The 22,834-nt window shown below is 37.1% G+C and overlaps 1 protein-coding gene across 1 annotated transcript in view; it reads left to right on the top strand.

The window, feature by feature from the left end:
• LOC112049878 (uncharacterized) overlaps nt 1-22,834 on the top strand; it is a 135,505-nt gene that overhangs the window by 88,035 nt on the left and 24,636 nt on the right. The window contains exons 2-3 of the mRNA XM_024087918.2: nt 17,428-17,526; nt 19,566-19,945. Of these exons, the coding sequence (XP_023943686.2) occupies nt 17,469-17,526; nt 19,566-19,945 (438 nt within the window). The 5' untranslated portion in view covers nt 17,428-17,468. The remainder of the gene's footprint in view (nt 1-17,427; nt 17,527-19,565; nt 19,946-22,834) is intronic.

The raw sequence follows: 22,834 nt of genomic DNA, 5'->3' as shown, positions 1-22,834 counted from the left end.
GAGCAGCATCGTGGGTCTAAACGCCATATCCCCTCTCCTATAAAAAGGATGACCTGCTGTACAGGTCCTTCAATATAGCTAATACATATGATAACTAAAGAAAGAAAGAAAATAAATTTATTCATATCTAAAATTTACAGACAGACAGCAGCATCAGACCCTATCCTTATGACAGCATGTCTGTCTGTAATCCTTAAAAAGAAAGGGTGTACAGCTCAGCATATGCCGTGCACTACATACAAGCATAATACTCAAGCAATAAATACCTAATCTTATCTACGGTAATAATTTTATGATAAGTTTCACCATACTGTAATTCTACGTATGTATTCTACGTATATACGTGTGCTTAGTTCCACCTCAAAATATGTGGTATTCTATGTATGTATTCCATTCCTCCCCCTTTTCCCCTGCCCTACTGCATAAACCACGACAAAAACACCCGCAGGCGTTCTACACAGCGTAGGCCTCTCTACGCTATTATCAAAATGACTCCTTAAATAAAATGAAAAATTCTGGCGAGACTTTAATCTAGCCCGGAGTGTCCCTTGCATAAACAATTCATAGCCAGAATAGCGCACCGTAAGGCCGGTGTTACGCTAGATCGACGCGACTTGCGACAAATAGTCGCTTATACAAATACGACAGAACTTAAGATTGAATCAATAAATGTTACTGGTTAATCAGTCAATTAGCTTGCATGAAAGTGATAGGTTTTCCGAACAAAAATACGAATACGTACAAGTATGTCCCAGAGGTTATTTGACTAATTTGGTGATTCGTTGGTTAGGATGAAGAAGAAAAGTAGCAGGCCAATATGACCATCGTTGTGCAATATTAGTCCACATACCTTACCTTATCAGCCGATAGACGTCCACTACAGCTGGACATAGACTGACGGTGGTCCATGCAGACTTTTGCATGGACCACCAAGCACAACGGTCTCGAGCCGCCAGCATCCAGCGGCTCCACATATCGTCTTTATAAATTTTACAGCATGGTCGTCATTGTTGTCATGTCTAAATTAATATACATTAAAATAAAAAATATTTATTGAAAATATAATTTGAAAGTACAAAAATATTAGAAGTTTAGAAAATATTTAAAATTATACTTTTAGTCAATACAATATTTTTCCCTAAAAAGTAATTTGTACCGTTTTAGCTGTGATAGCTCACTGGATATGACCTCTGTCAATGATTTGGAGGGCGTAGGTTCGAATCCTGTCTAGAGCATACATACATACAACTTTTTAGTTATGTGCATTTTAAGAAACTAAATGGTGAAGGAAAAACATCGTGAGACTATACCTGAGAATTTTCTTAATTCTCTACCTGTGAAGTCTGCGAATCCACATTGAGCTAGTGTGGTCAACAGTGAGCCGAAAATGGGTTACTAATGATGATGATGAAGTAATTTGTGCGTTGCAATCCATATTTGACCTTGAACTGCCACGTCAACTTCTATTCTTGTTTCTAATTATTGAGATAGTGCGTCGGACATTCAGTCGCATGGTTTGTTACAGACCGATGTAGCCTAAGCCTTATATTTGAGCACGAATATAATTCTTACCTTGGGGTGCATTTTCGGGCTTTTTATTTTAATTTCTGTACACCGTTGAGTGCTGCTCACAATGGAAACACGGCCGTAAGAACAAAAGCATCTTACTTTATCATCTCGCTCACTGAGAATACCAAATTCGTGTTTTTAAATCTTTTAAATGTGATTGTATTATACCGGCCATTGTGATTCTAATAATTTAAAAGCTAAAAACTTCAAGACTAGTAATTGAATCAAGTTTTACTACTCGAAAAAAAGACAAAGATGTATGCGGTCGTCGATTTTTTGATCAAAATGTGGGTAGGAGAACAAGGTTAGATAACACTCACTTCATAACAATGTGATAGATGTGTTGACTATAGTACTGTATTATAGCCAACTAGCGGACGCCAGCGACGTCGTCTGCCCTTAGACCTCATTAATCCGGCTCTTTCGCAAAATCGTCTTTTAGCAGACACCGACTAACTATAAACTACCTCCCTGCCAAATTTCATCTTTGTACGTCAAGTGGTTTTCGAGATTTCGTGAGGAATGACCTTTCGCATTTCTATTGAGATTTTACCTTGTTTGTGCAGTTTTTTTTTGTTCGGTATTTTTTACATACTCATGTATGGAGTAGCAAGGCTCTTTTTTTATTCTTTACTAGTTAGCCCTTGATTACAATCTCACCTGATGGTAAGTGATGATGCAATCTAAGATGGAAGCGGGCTAACTTGTTAGGAGTAGGATGAAAATCCACACCCCTATCGGTTTCTACACGACATCCTACCGGAACGCTAAATCGCTTGGCGGTACGTCTTTGTCGGTAGGGTGGTAACTAGCCACGGCTGAAGCCTCCCACCAGCCAAAACATCTTAACATAACATCTTAACATCTCGTGTTAGAAGGCCGTTTAATGAATTCCACGAATGCGGTGCAAGTCGTATAAGCAATTCAACGGGCTTACAAGACTACACTACGAAAGCAAAGCTGTGTCCAAGTGAGCGGAGTCTCTGCTTTAGTACAGTACTTATGTAACTTTTTATGGTAACCTATACTAATATTATAAAGCTGAAGAGTTTGTTTGTTTGAACGCGCTAATCTCAGGAACTACTGGTCCGATTTGAAAAATTCATTTAGTGTTAGATAGCCCATTTATCGAGGAAGGCTATAGGCTGTATATTATCCCCGTATTCCTATTGGAACGGGAACCACGCGGGTAAAACCGCGCGGCATCAGCTAGTCATGTAATAATATTTAACGCACCAAGCAGATTGTCCCACCCCATGGTAAGTGGAAAACAGTCGCATTAAAGCAGAAGAATACTTTACAGGGCGTGCAAGGAGCATGTTTATTACAGGTGTTAATTCTCACCGATACTGATATTATAGAAAGGCTTAGACTAATAACCTATAGACCCACAACATCTAACCATTAATCACTCCAAACGTGAGCCACTTCTGTGAATCTGTGAGCGTAAGAGCTAAGTTAACTACATTTGCCGACACGCACACAAGCGTACTAATTGTAGCGTAGCGATGCGTCAAGGGCTCCCATTTCGGGGCACATAAAATGCCTTGAGAAACCTGCGACTACTCACTATCTATGTAATATCAATCTATAAGCATAGGTGTTAAATCTCATCTTTACTAATAAGTAAAGTTTGTAATGTTGTAGAAAGTTATGTCAATAGTCTACTGAACCGATTTTGAATATTTGCTTACCATAAGAAAGTCACGTTATTTGTGAGCACCATGGGTTATATTTTATCCCTGTATTCTCACAGTAACGGGAAAACGCGGAGCTAGTGTGCCTATAACTATGTAGGTACACCGGCAACCATGTCCATCAGATTTTAAATTAGAAATTACTCTTGTGAATCTTTCATTATTTTATCTGTTATGGCATAAAATACCGAATGCTATTGCATAGCAATGTAAACTAACAAATGTAACAAAGAATAAAAACGTGCATATTTCCTATTGAATAAAAAGCTATAGATATTCTATTCAATGAGTTCTTTTATATGTAATTGGACGAGCAAGGTTTTATTCCTATATGCTCTATGCCGCAAAGCCGAACTAGCGATCGTATTTATCGCTCCACAACCGAAAGGTATTCCAATTTAAAAATTTTATATTCGCGTATATGACGTCATACACCAATAATACCAAACTTTAAAGTGGTTACGGCAGACGCTTGTTAGCTACAGCAATGTACTTATATTAATAACTCGCGAAAGTCGTCCGTGTGAAATTCAGATTGAAAAAAGATTTTTGCGTTTAATTGTCTTATAGCTAGCTCGTTGACACTTTTTATCAAATGGTCTTAAATTGTTTATTACCCTTCTGCTAGATTGACAAAAATCCTACTAATATTATAAACGCGAAAGTTTGTATGGATATTTGGATGTATGTTTGAATGTTTGTTACTCTTTAACGCTGCAACTACTGAACCGATTTGGTTGAAATTTGGAATGGTAATATATTTTACTCTGGATTAACACAATATAGACTTTTTATCGAGCAACGTGGTGGGTCTCAGCTCCATATCCCCTCTTCTATAATAAACAGGCAGCCCTGGGCCTGTAGTGTGTCGTTAAAATGGAAATAAGCCGTTTAATGTGCCCCGAAATGGGAGCCCTTGACGCATCGCTGCGCTACGATAAGTACGCTTGTGTGCATGTCAGTGCGTGAAATCAGCTTAGCTCTTACGCTCACATATCGAGTAGTCACAGAAGTAGCTTACGTTTGGAGTCGGAAGTTGTTAGGTGTTGCGAGTCTACAGGTTATCGGTCTAAGGTAAAGAGATAAATTAAATCTTGGAGCTCAAATGGCTACTTTTTATCGTTCACATTAAATTCAAAAAACATTGATTTTTTCAATTTAATGTGAACGAAGTTATTAGAAAGAACGAAAGAAAATAAGTTTATTCATCTTTAGTGTCACAAGCAGTACAATATGATATTATATGACTATCTGTGATGTAAACGATCATAAACAAAAAGGGTTTACAGCTCAGCATTAGGCGTTCATCGCAGAAAAGCAATGCCCAGCGCTGATTTTGAGCTGAGATCCGGGTGACGTCACAGTCAGTTATAATTACCTACTAATCAAAATACTTGTAATACATACTAGTGGGCGTAATTAACGAGTAGTCATTAACGAACGTTTGCTTCAGCAAGCTCAAACAAAAGTTAGTGCCTAATACTAAATTCTCTACAAGCGCATTAAAAAAATACTAACCTCATTAAATTTGGAACCGAAGAACTTAGAATTCTCCAGGGAGAGTCGGAGAGCAGTAATTTAATTTCAAATATTGCCAACTTTTTTCATCCCCACGTAATTGTCTCGTGACTTTTGTGAAATCCGTTAATTTAGACCTCACTATCAGCTTGGAATATTTTAAATTATTATCAAAAGAATCTCGACCGCGGTTTGTGAGGAATTAAATGGGATTTACCCATTACCCAGCGGACCGTCCCAAGTCATAAGCGCCAGGCGGTTGATATCAATAATATTATTATCATTATAATTTTCACGTAAAATTATCATTTGGCACGACGGCAAACGGCATGACATTATCATGCCATGATAGCCCCCCTACGCCGCCGCTCTCGACTGAAATGTAATTAGTTTTTTACGAAGAATTTAATATATTATTTACGTAGTTTACATTTTTTATAGCACTGGGATGTTTTAGTAAGTAGTTCCAAAATTATTTCGTGAATATAATATAAATAAAACAAGAAAATCAATGTTTTTATTATAATATGCTGTGTGTATCATTTGTTACCTGTGACACTAATCAGTAAAGATATTTTTGAAACTCGGCAGTTTAAATGCGAAGCTCTTTCTCATTATATAGTATCGTGTAAGAAAGAAAGAGATAGAGACTAATTCTAGACTTACACTGTCAATTTTTAAAAATACAATTACAGAATAGCACCCCTTGTCTTAGATTAATAATAAGACCACAAGACACCCAAAAAACATCTACGTCCACTATTAAATTTTAGATGAAGCAACAAGAGTAATACGTAAATCGCTCGTCGTTCATGAACTAGCTCCCCAAAATTTAATGTAGCAATGTCACGATTTCCGCTTAGCGCATAAAACGAGCGGTAATCAGCGGTAATCGTCGGTAATCAGAGCTCCAAAGGTAATCCGCGACACTCGTGTTCCGGAGATAATTCCGGCCCTGTCTTAACCTTTGATGACAGCGCTGAAAAGTGTCGAGGTTGGAATACATTAGCATAAATACATGAATAATTAAAGCCATGTCAAGTGTGGGTATTTTTAAAAATATGTTTCACATTATTTTTATGGTTCACAGTCACCTTTCAAATGGAATACGCTAAAAAAAATAATGTGAATTTGACTCTCTGCTGTTAATCTCATGTCAAAAAGGCTCTGAAACGAAAACCTCTACTAGATACTATTGAAACGAATGAACATAACAAATAGGGTATATCAAAGTCTAATATACTTAAATCATAAGGTAATTGACTATTAAACACTTCAATCCAAAAACACAATTTGATTTTCATAGACGTTTATTCATTTTTATCATGAAAATTAAATAACCGTCCAACTAAATGTTAATAAAAAGAATATCATAAAAATAGCGCTACTGGAAACATTTTTTAGAAGACTGAAAATTTAATATTTAAAACAGATGCTATTCATTCCATAAATCACTCCATTATATATTTTTAACGGAGTGTGAATATAAAATAAAGAGTGAATTGCTGAAGGCTGCTGTGGAGTTGAAAAAGTCAAGTTCACAGAATTGCATAAAAACGTATCTCGAGTTTTAAAATTGTAGAAACTATTCACAACTGTTCTACTTTCTATTACTAGCTCTTTCTTGTAACTTCTTTCCTATGGGATATAGCTTACTAAAAATCCCGTCTGTGACTTCCAGACAGGTTAAAAATAAAGGTTACCGCACACTTAAACTAGTACCTACACGGAAAGAGATCTTAACCGTATCGTGTCACCGCCCGTTTACTAATTGTCGACTCGGCTATAGTTATTTGACGCCGTACTATGATCTTTTTTTAGAGTTACGAACGTAAGCAGTACAAAAACGGAACCCTCTATAATCTCACTCGCGCACATTTTAATGTCTGTCTGTTTTTTACAAAAATATCCCTGATGCAATATTGAACAGTTATTTTTTAATTATGGCAGTCTTGTGTGCCTAGTGGGAGTTGTCAATATTTTCATACTGTTTCTATCGCGTTAACGTAAACGCGAATTTATATGGAATTGAAACAGTTGTGCAGTAGTGCCAATAGATGGCGCTGTTTCAATTCCTTAAAAATTCACGTTTACGTTAACGCGATCGTCACAGTATCAAACTGCCACTAGGCCCTATGCAGTGGACGTCAAAAAATAAAAAAAAAATTGGCTCTAACACCGAACACACGATTCCTAACGGCACGTGTACGCCAACGCAAGCACGCCACTTATCTAACAAGACATTTACGTTAACCAACAAAGTTAATGTTAATGACGAAAGTCTAATAACTTCAAATAAACGGAAAAATAGCTCTGCTTTAGAGCTGAGCATAAAAAACGTTATCATGTAATCCCTTTTGCGCAGTTTAATCCAAAGGGGACAAATTTCAGCGGGCTCGCGACAGCTAAGCTTACAACCTAAAAATAATGAAAAACAGGTCTTTCTGAGCAAAAAGATGGTCTTACTATGATATCATTTTTATGTTTCATCTCTTATTTCTTGTTTTACTATTTAGGAATTATACTTTTCAAAAATTCAAATTCAAATTTCACTTATTTCAAGTAGGCTCAGTTTACAAGCACTTTCGACACGTCAGTTGACTATTCGTAAAGATTCTACCACCGGTTCGGAAGGCAGGTTTTGCTGAGAAGATACCGGCAAAATACTCAACTCTTTTGAAATGAAAAAGTCTTACAGTATTATAATTTACAATTGATAACAATTACAATTTCTTATAGTTTTACTTCCTGTGTGAAGGTGGAAGCTGATCCAATGGCCTCCAAGCACCTTTGTCGTTAAGGAACTCATCAATACTGTATAGTTACCTCGACTAGGTAAATTTTTTTTAACACATTGCTTAAAGTACATCCAAACCTTTTTGTAGGGTATTGTTTTCCGTATATCATCAGGTGGGTTATATGCTTGGACCATCAATATACAATATTCTATACTAATATTTTAAAGAGGAAAGAGTTCATTGTTTGTTTGTATTGAATAATTTCCGAAGCTACAAAACCAATTTGAAAAATTCTTTCACTGTTGGGAAGCTACACTATCCCCGGGTGTTACAGGCTATATTTTATTCCCGTATTAAATCGCGAACAAGAACTACGCGGGTGAAACCGCGTGGTGTCTGCTAGTTTTATAACAAAATAGTTAGATACTATATTATAAAACTGTTGATAGATAGACATTTTTTTTTATGGATATTTATTTTTACCTTAAAAGTAATGTTAATTAAAAAACATAATTTTGGTGCGGGGTCAAATGAAATTTTGAAATAGAACATAGGCAATTTTTTATCGCGTAAATATCCTTGGTTTTACAGGATTTGTGTGAGGATTCGCGGGCATTTGCTATTGTTCTGTCTGTTTAGTATCTGGTATAAGTATAAATTAATAATTAAGAGCCGCGATAGCCCAGTGGATGTGACCTCTACCTCCGATTCCAGAGGGTGTGGCTTCGAATCCAATCCAGGGCATGCCCCTCCAACTTTTCAGTTGTGTGCATTTTAAGTAATTAAATATCACGTGTCTCAAACGGTGAAGGAAAAACATCGTGAGGAAACCTGCATACCAGAGAAATTTCTTAATTCTCTGCATGTGTGAAGTCTGTCAATCCGCATTGGGCCCGCGTGGTGCAGCTCAGCAGAAAGCCGATTGCGGGTTGATGACGATGATAAGTAAAAACACCGTCTAATTATAGTCTCAATAGCTTAACAATAAGAGCCGTCAGACTCATCACCAAGGGGTGGTGGTTCAATCACCGCCCCATTGGTCTATTGACGTACCCACACCTAATACAGTCTTTCCCGACTAGTTGGAGGGGAATGGGAATATTGGTCATATTTAAAATATGGCAAATATTCTTAAAAAAAAAAAATGTTTACCCATGGGCATTGGGCAAGGTACCCAATACGCTGGCGCTATTACATAGTAAGGCTTATCCTTTGATTCTTTCCGTCTTAGTCGTCATACAAATCCGCTTTTTCGTCTTATTCTGAAGACTTTTCGCATCCAATTATCTAAAGGACAATAAAAAATCCAGAATAAAATTCTAGGTAAATCTTAATTAAATTTTTTTTCACACCATGATAGGCGTGCCTCCAAATGAAAAATGCGAGCTAAAAAGCTGGTTATGTTTTAAATTAAATTTCCGACTGGCGTTAGTACTCCGGTGGGAATACTCGGCCTCGTGCAAGAAGCTTTGTGGGAAGAATAAATATTTCTCCATTTATAATAGTAACAAGAGCTGTGATAGCCCTCTGGATATGACCTCTGCCTCTGATTAGGGAGGGTGTAGGTTCGAATCCGGTCCGGGGCATGCACCTCCAACTTTTCAGTTATGTGCATTTTAAGAAATAATTAACTATTGGCATAACTCCTTTCATTCTGACAGGAGACTCGAGTTTAACAGTGAGCCAGATATGGGTTGATAATGATGATAATGATGAATAGTAGTTTGACAAGCACTGCCTTCTGTGGATTTCATTTATATGCAATGTTAACTCAAATATAGCCCAAATACTCGTAGAAACAAAATATATTTTGCATTTTAGAAGTGAAAAGTTCTCTAGCCGCGTTGGGCACTTTTTAACCCCAACCCGAAAAAAGGGGTGTTATAAGTTTAACATGTATGTCTGTTTGTCATTCTGTCTGTGGCATCATAACTCCCGAACGGATGAAGCGATTTCAATGTAGCTTTTTTGTATTAAAGGTGACTTATGTGCTAGTGTTCTTAGACATGTTTGATGAAAATCAGTTGAGCCGTTTGAAAGTTGTGTGGGGTGAAAGTGGGGCAGAAAAACCGAATGTCTGCAAATATACTCGAGTGCGGTCTCAAATGAAAACGCACTGAAAGAGACTTGATCGTGAGTATAATTAATAATTTCATGACAGTCGGGGGTTTTTCCTATATTCGGCTCATTGCTGAGCCCGAGTCTCCTCTCAAAATCAGAGGGGTTAGGCCGATAGGCAACCACACTCAATGGTCCAATGCGGATTGGTAGAATTAAGAAAATTCTCTGGTATGCAGGTTACCTTACGATGTTTTCCTTCACCGTTTGAGACACGTGATGTTTAATTTCTTATAATGCACACAATTGAAAAGTTGGATGAGCATGCCCCGGATTCGAACTCACTCCCTCCGGAATCGGAGGCAGAGGTCGTATCCACCGGGCTATCACGGCTTTTTTATTCCATAATAACCGGTATCTCTCTCACGCATCGAACTATCGAACAACAACCACTGTCCACTCCGGCGCGAGATCTTACAACTTAATTACTCACTTGAGTTGACTTACACAATGATTGAGGAAGGAGTCTCCTCGACTCCTTCCTCAATCAACCTCTCATAGCACTTTTTTTCCTAATCATGTAAGTGCCGTAGGCTCCTTATGGGACCTTAGCGACGTCACCGGGAGGATTGGGCGAGCGCACAAGCATCGCCTGATGGGGCCCGAAAGCAGAATCAGAGTAAACGGGCGGAACGACTCTCTAAGGGCGTCTTCTCTGAGACTCGGACCTCGGCTTAGAGGCCCGTTCGGGAAGGGTGTTTTGGCCTGAGTGTATCAGTCCGGGCGCCCCCGAGATCGTAAGGGGAAAGAGCTGATCTGTCATCGGTACCGGTGCTGGAACCCGGGACACGAGGAGTGGGAGCCAGGTGTTCAGCCGCCGGACCACACCGGCCCACACAAAATAAATAAAAAAAATAAAAATAGCTTTATTTCCTTACAATTACTGACATTTTTTTTGAAAATTATTATTAAGGTTTACAAGTTTTATAGATTGTTAGTGGGTTAGTTGATATTATCTAATTTTTTTTTTATTATGTTAGTAATGTTAATTTTTCATTTTATTGTTCTTTTTTGTAAGGACACAATTGTAGCCATTGTATTCTGTCTCTGGCTGTTCGTTGCCATGTTTTACCTGCAACCCTGACTATATCGTCACTCCACCTTCTTAATGGTCTACCTCGTTTGCGTTTTGAGTCCCGTGGGTACCAGTTTGTAATAATTTGGGACCATCTATCGTCTGATGTTCTTTGTATGGGGCCTGCCCATTTCCATTTAAGGCCCACATAGCACGTTCCTATTGTTTTAAAGAACCCGCTGATATAATCGTGAAAGTACACCGTATGAACCCTTGCGAACAGTTATATATGTGATATTGTGTCGACTTGTGTTTCATCAGCTTTATAAAAGCTTTGTGTAGACTTCTATTTTGACGCTACAGGAAAACATATCACAAAACTCATCATTTTTTAGCAGAGTTCAGTGATTGGTTGGACGCTGGACGCAATTTTGTATGAAAATGAACTCTCTTTTGACTTTACTTTCAAAAGTAAAAAAGTGATTTTTTTATTGTTAAAAATTGTTTTCCTTTATGAAACGCCATGAATTTCTGGTACGTATTTTTAGCGTTTAATATTTATGCTCCGTTTAAAGAGAAAAACAACAATAACATAATGAACAGGACTGTATCAAAGGTCTAAGGCCCCTTTCACATGGCAGTCCAGTTTTGCAGGAAAAGGTAATAGAATAGAATAGAATTACTGAACTCTGCTTCAAAACATGAATTTTGTGATTAAGTTTTCCTGTAGCGTCAAAATAGAAGTCCACAATTTTTTTATAAAACAATCTATAACTTACAAGCCCATTGATAATAATATTTCACATTTTTTCATTAAGGTAGCTACTGATAGACTTGAGCATTCACTTGTAACAGAACATCAAGCGTTCGCCGTTTTTATATTGTCGAAATGAACAACGATCCGAGCCAAGCATAGAGCCAAATATTGCTACGAACATCTTGAGAATTCTAGCAAACGCTCTATTTGATGCTATTCAAAGATATTCTTTATGAAGATGTCAGACTTGACGGTTGCGTGGGCTGCATTTATACTCATTGTTTGTTTTTTATTATTTACAAGTTAGCCCTTGACTACAATCTCACCTGAAGTTAAGGGATGATGCGATCTAAGATGGAATCGGGCTATCTTGTTAGGAGGATGATGAAATCCACACCCCTTACGGTTTCTACACGACGTCGTACCGGAACGTCGACAAAGACGTACCGCCAAGCGATTTACGCTTGGTAGTACGTCTTTGTCGGTAGGGTAACTAGCCACGGCCAAAGCTTCCCACCAGCCAGACCTGGACCAATTAAGAAAACCTCAATCGGTCCAGCCGGGGATCGAACCCAGAACCTCTGTCTTGTAAATCCACCGCGCATACCACTGCGCTACGGAGGCCGTCATTTAAAGGAGGTTATGTTAGAATAAAGAAAGCGGAGAACGATGACAGAAGACTCAGGACAAAAGCACCAAGCAAATCTGCTCGCTAGAATGCTCGCCAGAACACTCGATAAAACGCTAAAATGTTCTCGTATTTCTCTGTGATGTAACACGACGAATACTACAACATTCGCACGAATACTCATTACAAGGGAATGATCAAGTCTGTCAGCACCTTTAGAGGAAATATTTCTTTTGTTAGTAATAAAGAGACTCCGAATGTATTAGACTAGGTTTGAATCAATCAATCAATCAATTTATTTATTTGCAGATACATGCATTATATATACAGGTGGTCGGTAGATGTAGATGGTAATTGTATCTTGCCAATTTGGCATGCAAATATATTTATTAAGTATTTAATGATTCAAATGACAATTTCACCATTTAAAATTTACATCTTTACAATAATTTTATAAGTAAACATTTTATAAAAAAATAAAATTTAAATTTAAAATTCTTTCACCAATGAAAGGCTACATAATCAGCAAGTAACATAGACTATATTATGTCCCTGTATTTTTATAGAAGGGGATACTACGTGGGTAAAACCACGGGGATCCGTTAGTTATCTGCAATTATAGATTCATCATAAAAAGAGATCGCAATTAAATCAACAAGAGTGTTAAACGTTTTTTTTTATTCTTTACAAGTTAGCCCTTGACTACAATCTCACCTGATGGTAAGTGATGATGCAGTCTAAGATGGAAGCGGGCTAACTTGTTAGGAGGAGGATGAAAATCCACACCCCTTTCGGTTTCTACAAGGCATCGTACCGGAACGCTAAATCGCTTGGCGGTACGTCTTTGCCGGTAGGGTGGTAACTAGCCACGGCCGAAGCCTCCCACCAGCCAAAAAACGTTATCGAATAACAAAAATAATGCTAGTTCCAAACAAAATGAATAAATATTTTTTATACTGATGTACAAAACAACAGTATTATCTCCATTTCGTCGCAAAAAGTTAGTTTTTATTCAGCGGACGTGACGTCGGCGTTCAGTTTTAGACAGTTCCGTTTCCAGCCACCTGTTTCTAATGTGTTTTGTTTTTGAAATATTTGCAAATATATGATGCCTTTATTGGAATCGGGAAAACTAATTACGGTTCTGTTTCAGACGACCTCTCTGGCGCAGTTGGCTAAACAAAGGTCCTGGGTTCGATCCCAGCTCGAGTCAGAGTAGTATACGGGTAGAGTGCGCGCACGATAAGTTTCCGCGTGGCCTAAATCGGTATTAATCAAAAGTGCCGCCATCTTGTCGTCTATCTCTATCTATCTCTAGGCGGGTAAAAAGGAACACTAACGCTGGCAACGTAATAGCGCCAGTCGCGCGCAGACTTATCTTGCGCGCATTCTGTACAGACTGTAGAAATCTGTCATAGACTATTAGGTAAACAAACAGTATATGGATGTTCATACTAAATGATATTAGAATGGCGAATGTTACTAGGTATGCAAAATCACTTGAAACTTTGTTACATTAGAGCTTTGTTACATTAGAGCTTTTATATATACAAATATACTAGTTTTTGTTTTATTTAAAAATACCAAATAGTTATGATTTTACATGCATTCAAAGTTCGCAAAAAATATCGACTTCCGCTAACAGTCGCGATATTGCACGTGACGTCATCGTACAACACTTGCCCGGCCCGTTCAGGAAATTTCGTATTTACTAACTAATGGCCCATATATTAATTTACTCTTTGATTAATGCTATTGTTTATTGTTATATTAGTTTGCCAGTAGCTAAGAGAGAAGTACGAAATTGCCTGAACGAGCCGTGCAAGTGTTGTACGATGACGTCACGCACATTAAACTCGGGCTGTCGCCGCGCGCATACTTTAAAATTCTAATCTTGAGAACTAATTAACGTATCAAAATAATTCTTTCACGACATTTTTTTTATTTTCAACGGAGAATACAAAAATCTAACATTTGAAAATAGTAAACATTCTCCATTCTAAGATGCCGGATGTAACACGTGACAAATACGTGGCCATGTTGACGTTCGCCGGATAGTGGAATACAGTTTTATTATGCCCTGTAAAAGAGTTTAAAACACGAGCATCGAATTAGTCAATGTGCAAAACATTACATTCAGTTTAGGATTTTATATTCGGGTCAGTCAATCAGTCGGGTTTTTGTTTTTATAATAATATTTTTTTATGGTAAAAAGATTATTTCATTTCTGTATCATTCTGAGAAGTGGGCCCAATTGATTTTATATTTATTTAAGTCAATAATTATCACCCTAGGCCCGCCAATAAATGTAGGCCGTTAAAATAGGCTGTTAATGATGATATTCTACTAGGCCCTTTATTTCCCTTCGCACAATCCAAGTACCCTCATAACCAACAATAACTTTTGCTGTACGCGATTGAAATCGTCGCACTAATTGTATTACGAACACGAGAAACTTTGGATACGGTCGTGTTGTAGTAATCAACTTAGGAAGTTCTGAATACAAAGTTGAATGTACTAGATATAGTTAATTAAGCAAATTGGATTGCAATTATTAGTGAAAACTGAACTTTTTAACCTTGCTCTATGAAGCTCTTGATACGAATAAATTATTGATTTAAAATTTATTTTGATAAGAGGTCTTGAATTTTTTTTGGTCATTTCTTACTGAAATAGTGATAGGAGACTGACCATTTTTAGGGTTCCGTGGTCCACAAGGAATCCTTATAGTTTCACCATGTCCGTCTGTCTGTCCGTCCGTGGTTTAGCGCAGAGACTGTTACTACTAGATTAGATAGTTGTAAGTCAGTATGAATATGTACATTAAAAATGTGAACAAAGTCGTAAAATAAAGTCTTGAATTTTTTTTGGGTACCTCACCTACATGTAAAGTGGGGATGATTTTTGTTTTACTCGTTTATGTCATAGTGTGGGTTATCGTTATCGGTATTTTTGTGTATTACATAGGGATTAAAGTGCTAACTTAATTTAAGAAACACTGCGCGTGGCCTGACACGCACTTGGCCGGGTTTTATAATTTGCCGTTACAATATTCAATTTAGTGACGTTTATTAACTAATTATAAGTTTAACGCCCGAAATTAATAATGTATCTCCAATCTAAGATTCAAATAAATCTTAGATTGTTGCCAATCACCCGATTGATCTCTAATCTTCGTGCCAATATTAAAACTCTGCAATCTAAATATGTTTTTCTGACGGATCGCAAGCGATCTTTTCCCTCCTTTTCGTTCCGTTTTTAGCACAGTGCTTAATTCAATAATACTTTATATTCAACGTTTTATAAATGTAACAAATCTTTAAATTAAAAACGGAATACCTACTTGAAATATGTTTTAAGCTAAATATGACTTTACATTTCAAAACACGTAAAAAAATCATTTTATTATCAAATACACACTACACGAAGAACGCACTACCGAAAATGGAACGGAAAATTTTTGACAACTAGAACTGACGTTTTTGTAGTTTGAGTACAGAAGTTCGTTTTGTTTACACCGATCTATGGATATGTCAAAATGGTCGGATAGGTTATTGACACGCAAAAATTTACATTTTCATACAGAGGCCATCTCTAATCTGTGATCCGTCCTCCCAATGATAGATTGATTTTTAAGATTGCAAACTCGATTCGAGGATCGCTTATTGGCATGCTTTATATAAGAAATGGATTGAAATATCGATCTTAGACGGGAAAAAACGGATTAGGATTGATTATTAATTTCGGGCGTTAGACTGGTTTAGTTTCAGTTTGATTGATAATTGCACATTGTGAATTGTACGATGTCAACCAAAAACACACTATCCAAAAAATATTAATAACCAATCAACACAGAATATTAATTATTTTTGGTGATTTAGATTTTTTTTTAAAAAGGATTTCTTGTCATATTTTTTTCTGTGACATGCTAGGCACCAAAATGGCCGGTCACCGTTTGTATTTCTTTACTGCAACCCAAAGTTAAATTAATTCTAAAATTCACGCAAGTGAACTTTCTAATTTCATCATTATCATCATCATTATCAGCCGATGGACGTCCATTGCTGGACATAGGCCTCTTGCATGGACCTCCAAGCATAACGGTCTCGAGTCGCCAACATCCAGCGGTTTCCTGCAATCCGCTTGATATCCTCGATGCACCTAGTGGAGGGGTCGACCAACACTGCGGTTTCCGGTGCGGGGTCTCCACTCAAGCTTGGGACCCCAACGTCCATCGGCTCTTCGAACTATGTGGCCTGCCCATTGCCACTTCTTCAGCTTCGCAACTCGTTGAGCTATGTCAGTGACTTTAGTTCGTCTGCGGATCTCCTGATTTCTGATTCGATCAGGCAGAGAAACTCCAAGCATAGCTCGCTCCATCGCCCGCTGAGTGATTTTGAGCCTTCTAATAAGGCCCATAGTTAGCTTATTTTTCTTTCTAACTTATTTTTCATCAAAAGCGCAAACCGTAAAAAAGATACGCTACACTCTGGGAAAATCAAACAGCTTTTCCATGTAGAGTTTCCGTTCCAGTATAAACTTCAACACTTTAACAAAACTGCATATTTCACTGACAAACTCACCCGACGTTTTAAAAGGCGAACCAATCTCCATTACAGTTTCATGTCCGGCAGAAGTAAATTCTATGAAACTGAAACGATCGGGGCTTTTATCTTTTTGCATCTCCCATTTTATCTCCTTTTGCGTCTATCTCCGAGTTTTTACTTCTCTGCCGACATTCGTCTGTAGACTTTACGTTAAGTGCTTTGAAGAGTTTTCTATGAAAATTGGAATGTGAAAAATGAATTAATTTAATAAAGTATAACAAACTAGTTGCAAGAATACTAGGTGGAAACCTGTATTAGTAGCTGGCCGGTCATACGCCAAGATGGACAATAATTATGTAGTTACTAGCTGACGCCACGCAGTTTCACCCCCGTGGTTCCTGTTCCCGTAGGAATACGGGGAAAATATATAGCCTATAGCCTTCCTCGCTAAATGGGCTATCTAACACTGAAAGAATTTTTTAAATCGGATAAGTAGTTCCTGAGATTAGCGCGTTCAAGCAAACACTAAAAAAACTCTTCAGCTTTATAATATTAGTATAGCTAATACGAATTCGTTTAACTAAAGTTATCTGAAAGACATTATACTACATTTAGCGATAAGACAACACTTATAATGTAATATTCTATTGTGTGTGAAATAAAGTATTTATCTAACCACATAAGATTTCGTCTCAAGGTCGTTCGAATCAGAATGTATGTGGATGATGAATTTTTAACGTGTGCCAAATTTGGGCTCGAAATACGGCCCAGTTTCGGTGGCGTATTGACAGATGAGTCAGTGGAGGAGGCCTTAATGTATTCATTTTTCATTTGTTCCAGATTATGAAGGCCCGAGGCGGGCGCGGCCTCGTTCAGGCGCTATGTGGAGAGTGGGCGTGTTGCTTCTCATGCAGATAGCTGTTTGTCAATTTACTACAGGTACTTAAAAATACAGAATTAGGGTAAAGTATCCAATGGGGATGATGACTAGGTTTGAATATATTGATTTTTATGATACATTCGGGTAAATAAGGTCAATGTTAACTAATTTATACAAAAAAGCAAAGATTGACTGGATATTTGCAAAATAAATAAGATTATAAAATTTCAAAATCTACTAAAAATATTTTATCGTAATTAGATGAAAATTCATACAGTTTTAGTTTCCTTACATTAAATGTGACATTTTTTAATGTTTGAACTATAAACATAAACGCAGAAATAACAAAGATATTAGTAATTTTGTTTAAACGATTAATGATCGTTAGATTTGTATGGGACAAATCTAACGATCATTAATTGCCTACGACGTCATAAGTTCGTACCATTTTGTATAGGGCGTTTTTCAGGGATCCCCGGCAGCGCCGCAAATCTGACCCTTTAAATCCCTGTAGCTCCGAAAGTAATGATCACAGATACCTTGTTACTTTTACAAAATTGCTTTACTATTAGCATACTCTTAATTTATATACAATTTAAAAAACTGTCATCATCCCTATTGCACGCTTACGCTTTTGTAGCAGAGTGGTGGGTCTAAACTTCATGTCCCCAATCCTATATCTTTAAAGAGCTGACCCTCTTGTGGGACGTATAAATAGGCTGACAATGATAGTGAAGATAATCCTATATAAATGATGGCTCAGGTGCTTTGTGGAGAGTGAGCGTGTTGCTTCTCATGCAGATAGCTGTTTGTCAATTTACTACAGGTACCTATTTAAAGTATAGAATTAGGGTAAAGTATCTAATTTCGTGCTTGTTTTTGTAGCAGCGTAGTGGGTCTAAACTTCATGTCCCCTCTCCTATATCCTTAAAGTCCTGGCCCTCTTGTGGGTACTTTAAATAGGCTGATAATGACGGTGATGATGATCCTATTTAAATGATGGCTCAGGTGCTTTGAGAGTGGGTGTATTGCTTCTCATGCAGATAGCTGTTTATTAATTTACTACAGGTATACTCTATTTACAAAAAAATCCAAAAAGGGTAAACTAAAAAGGGTAACTTTATGACCATTATCCTATGTTAATGGTCGATTAAAGGGTGAATATGCATATTTTCTATAAAGAGGTCCAAAATTTGATTCCCAACTAGGTTCAATTAAATTTTTTTTTTTCTAAATTGGCTCAGGTCTGGTCTGGTGGTATCGCCGTACTACCCTACCGGTAAACCGTTACTGCAAAGCGGCTTAGCGTTCCGGTTTTGGGTAACAAGCATTATAAAAAACTAGCGAACACCCGCGACTTCGTCCGCGTGAAATTCAGTTTTTCAAAGTAGCCTATGTGTTAATCCAGAGTAAAATCTATTTCCATTCCAAATTTCAGCCAAATCGCTTCAGTAGGCGCAGCGTAAAAGAACATACAAATATACAAACATACTTACACTCTTACACACACACAAACTTTCGCTTTTATAATATTAGTGTGAGTGTGATAGTAAATGTGTCTAGTAGCTTATAGCAACTTGAAGCTTAAAAGCTCAAAACTTTCAATAAATCATATTTTTGTTTTGAGAGATTTTTCTAAATATCTATACTAATATTATAAAGAGGAAAACTTTGTTTGTATGTTTGTTTGTTTGTTTGTTTGATTGTAATGAATAGGCTCAAAAACTACTGGACTGATTTTAAAAATTCTTTCACCATTCGAAAGCTACATTATCCACAAGTAACATAGGCTAAATTTTATTTTGGAAAAAAATAGGGTTCCGTAAGATATTTGGGTTTTTCAGACACAAGGTGTAAAAAATTAACCAGAAAAGTAGGGTAGGGATAGGTAGGAGTAGGGTAGGGGTAGGGTAGGGGTAGGATAGGGGTAGGATAGGGGTAGTTAAAAGTTTACATCGAGTTTCACGCGGACGAAGTCGCGGTCGTCCGCTAGTGACTAATATTTACGAAAAACAGGCTGAAATCAATATCTTAGATATTCCCAACTACGCAACTAGTGGGAAGTTAAAAATTTAATAACGTAGCATTTTTCTTTCAGACAACCTCACATCAACTGAAGAAGACCACACCGTAACACCGTACTACGCACTCAGCACTGGCATAGTGCCGGCACCGGTGATGCTGCGCCTCGGAAACTCCACCATCGACAGCACCAAGTCCTTCAAAGTACCACAAGAACCTCAACCATCTCAACCGCCAGACACATCAACCGCTCAACCGCATCAACCTCGTCAACTTAATGCCAACATCGACATGGTGCCTCATGTGATATCAGTAAAGAACACATATTTTGACCATGACAGAAGATACGGTCCTACTTTTGAGGATACGACGGATGGGAATTTAACTAAAATAACTGTACAATTAGGGGAAGATGCTCATTTAAATTGTCGGATTAGTTTACTACAAGATAAAACGGTAAGTCTATCAAATTTTTACTCAAAAAATGCAGTTGGTAGTGCTTAACAGTGAGGTCCCTGGGTTAGTTTAGAATTTTAATTTTTTTTTAATTTTTTTTATCTTAGTATAATATTAATATATTATAAGTTTAGGTTAAAGTTAAAATACTAATTAGTCACATAAGTACGCTAGATCGTAATTTAATCAAATTGGTACTTTACAATAGATTTTGAGAAATTGGCTGGTCTAGCGGTAGGCATCGGGCGTGGCTAGTTCACACCCTACCGACAAAGATCGCTAAGCGATGTAGCGTTCCAGTACGACGTCGGGTAGAAACCATCGGTTTTCAATTAGACGCGTATTTAATTTTATTTACCACATAGTACATAACTTCGTTATTAACTTTTGGTTTTTGTTTAAAAGGGCATCCAGGTATACTTTCAAATCAGCCCTAAAACATTTTCACCAAAATTGGTGAAGGGTTGTAAAATCATAATGAGAGAAATAAGTAAACGAAGCTCCATATAGTGTGGTGTTTGTTCCAATAAACCCATCAGTTTCATCATCGTATGATGACACAACTGGAAGGTATGGCAGAAAACTTTGCAATCATTTGTAAGCCTTAATATTCAGTGAACTTAAAGTTAAAATTTCCACAAAGATATATTACATTTAAATTCACATAAACAGTCAAATATTGTACATTTAAAGTAGTTTTAAAATGGTATTGTAAATTGTACATTTTTATGATACTTGTACTTAAACAAATTTTATGATGTATTTCATTTTCATCCAATTTCAAATTCTGATTTCCAACTAATATATTTATTAGTTGGAAATTGGAAAACATTCGTTTTATTAGAAAAGTTGATAGTAGAACGCGCGTATCTGGTGAAATAAATGCAATTTCAGTTCAGAAATATCGGAAATGATTTAAAACGATTCATACGCTCCGGCCGAGGCGCAAAATAATTAAAATTTTTAATCTGAAATCCGCTGGGTGCAACCAATTATCAATATTATCACGGCTCACAATAATATTTAATTTTATTTTATTAATATCGGTACAGAATAATTCCAATTTATGATTTCTGAAAAGAAGATCCTTTAACGTAGTAAAATTATAAATGAATCAAAAAATAAATAAAACGTCTTCTTTTAATCTCCTCACTAGAACGGCTCTATCGTGCAGTCTCGATTTAAGATTAACTAGTGATGACGGCCTCCGTGGTGCAGTGGTATGCGCGGTGGATTTACAAGACGGAGGTCCTGGGTTCGACTCCCGACTGGGCTGGTGGACCATCTGCTAGATTTCTCATCCAAAACTTGACAAAAAAATGTCATTACATTTATAGAAATTGATCTATGTGATTTTCGTTGCAGCTGAATCCACAGCCACCGCGAAATAAAGTTTTAAAAAAAATAGTGAGAATTGATTACATAATTAATTAATAATTGATTAAGCTGTGAGTGGATGATAAAAAGTAAAATTGTCCAGGAAAAAAGTTATTTCATCCATCTTTAATTTTTGATATCTACTCACAGCTTAAGGAAGCAATCAATTCACAATTATTTTATTTAGCAAACTCCCCATTCGGTATGAAACCAGATGAATTTTCGTGGACCCCACTGATGAATCGTGAACCCCATTTTTATGTCACGTCAACCTAGATCCCCGCTGAATCTTCCGTAGACCACTTTGGGAATCGATGATTTAGATTCCAAAAGTGATGCCATTGACCGGGACCGGGTTTAAGTGTCCTCCAAGGCACGGGAGTGTAAAGTCACTTTGCCACGAGGCTATTAAGATAACAATTTCTTTTAAGAAAAAGAAATATTACTCTTGATTTGTTTGATTATAAACAAACCCATTAGAGCTGAGGTGCGGACCACGACATAAATCGATATTTTCGATTCGGTTGCTATTGGGTCGATATATTTTGTCTTTATAGTCCTGTAAGATTAGCAAGGGGTACCAAGGTAGCTCGTGAAGCGAAAGTAGATGTTGTCGACGATGTCAAAATATCGTTCTTTCTTTTGTCCCAATGCAGTCAAAGAGAAAGCATTGTTTTCGAGTCCGCCGCTATTCGTCGACATTTTAACATATACATTTATATAAAACTTTAAATGTTCTATAATTTTAAGCTCAGCGATTAAGCTTTGACTACGATCAGTGAGACCGTCAGAGCCTTTCAAATGCAAATGAGTCTAGAACTTTCTTTATTACTACAACCTTCACACGTAGATAGAGTTCGCTAGTCTTTCCGATTCATAATTGTGATTGCCTCACTTAAGTAATTTTCAATTCTGCTGTAATTTTACGGATCAAACTCTTTTTTTCTTAAGCTCCCGACGTTAAGACGTGGAATCAGGCCATTTCCATGGCAACTTCGTTATTAATCGACTTCAAAAACGGTCGGCTTCTCAATTCGAGTGTCGGCGCTAGTGTCGACCAGTGTACATTAGCTCCGTATAAATTTTCATTTAAAAATACAATACGTCAGATTTTTTAACAAAGATAAGTTTATTTCCACTCTAATTATCGCTTAGTATATGTGAAAGTGTTCGTGAGATTTTTTATAAAGGATTTCCTATCTAAAACTGTGCTTAAAAACTGTGTCGTGCATCTATACAATAACACACCAGAAACATTCCAAATATCTATAATCTCTGGACTGAAGTGTTGTGCAAAACTTTTTCTGACTGGGCTTACTATCGAACCTGCTAAACATTGTCTCAAAGTGATAAAAATAGTTATTTTTCGCTGTGTGTGAACATTACGAATATATATTTTTTTCGATGTGGGTATATAAATAATCCATTGTAGGACAAGTCGGTTGCGATATACCTAACTTCATTCGCACCTAAAAATTCACCAGTGCTATCAAACGTTTCGGTGGCGTATCG

This window comes from Bicyclus anynana, chromosome 17, assembly GCF_947172395.1.
Source record: "Bicyclus anynana chromosome 17, ilBicAnyn1.1, whole genome shotgun sequence".
In the NCBI taxonomy this organism is placed as follows: Eukaryota; Metazoa; Arthropoda; class Insecta; order Lepidoptera; family Nymphalidae; genus Bicyclus; species Bicyclus anynana.
This window is presented reverse-complemented; position numbering and strand designations above follow the sequence as displayed.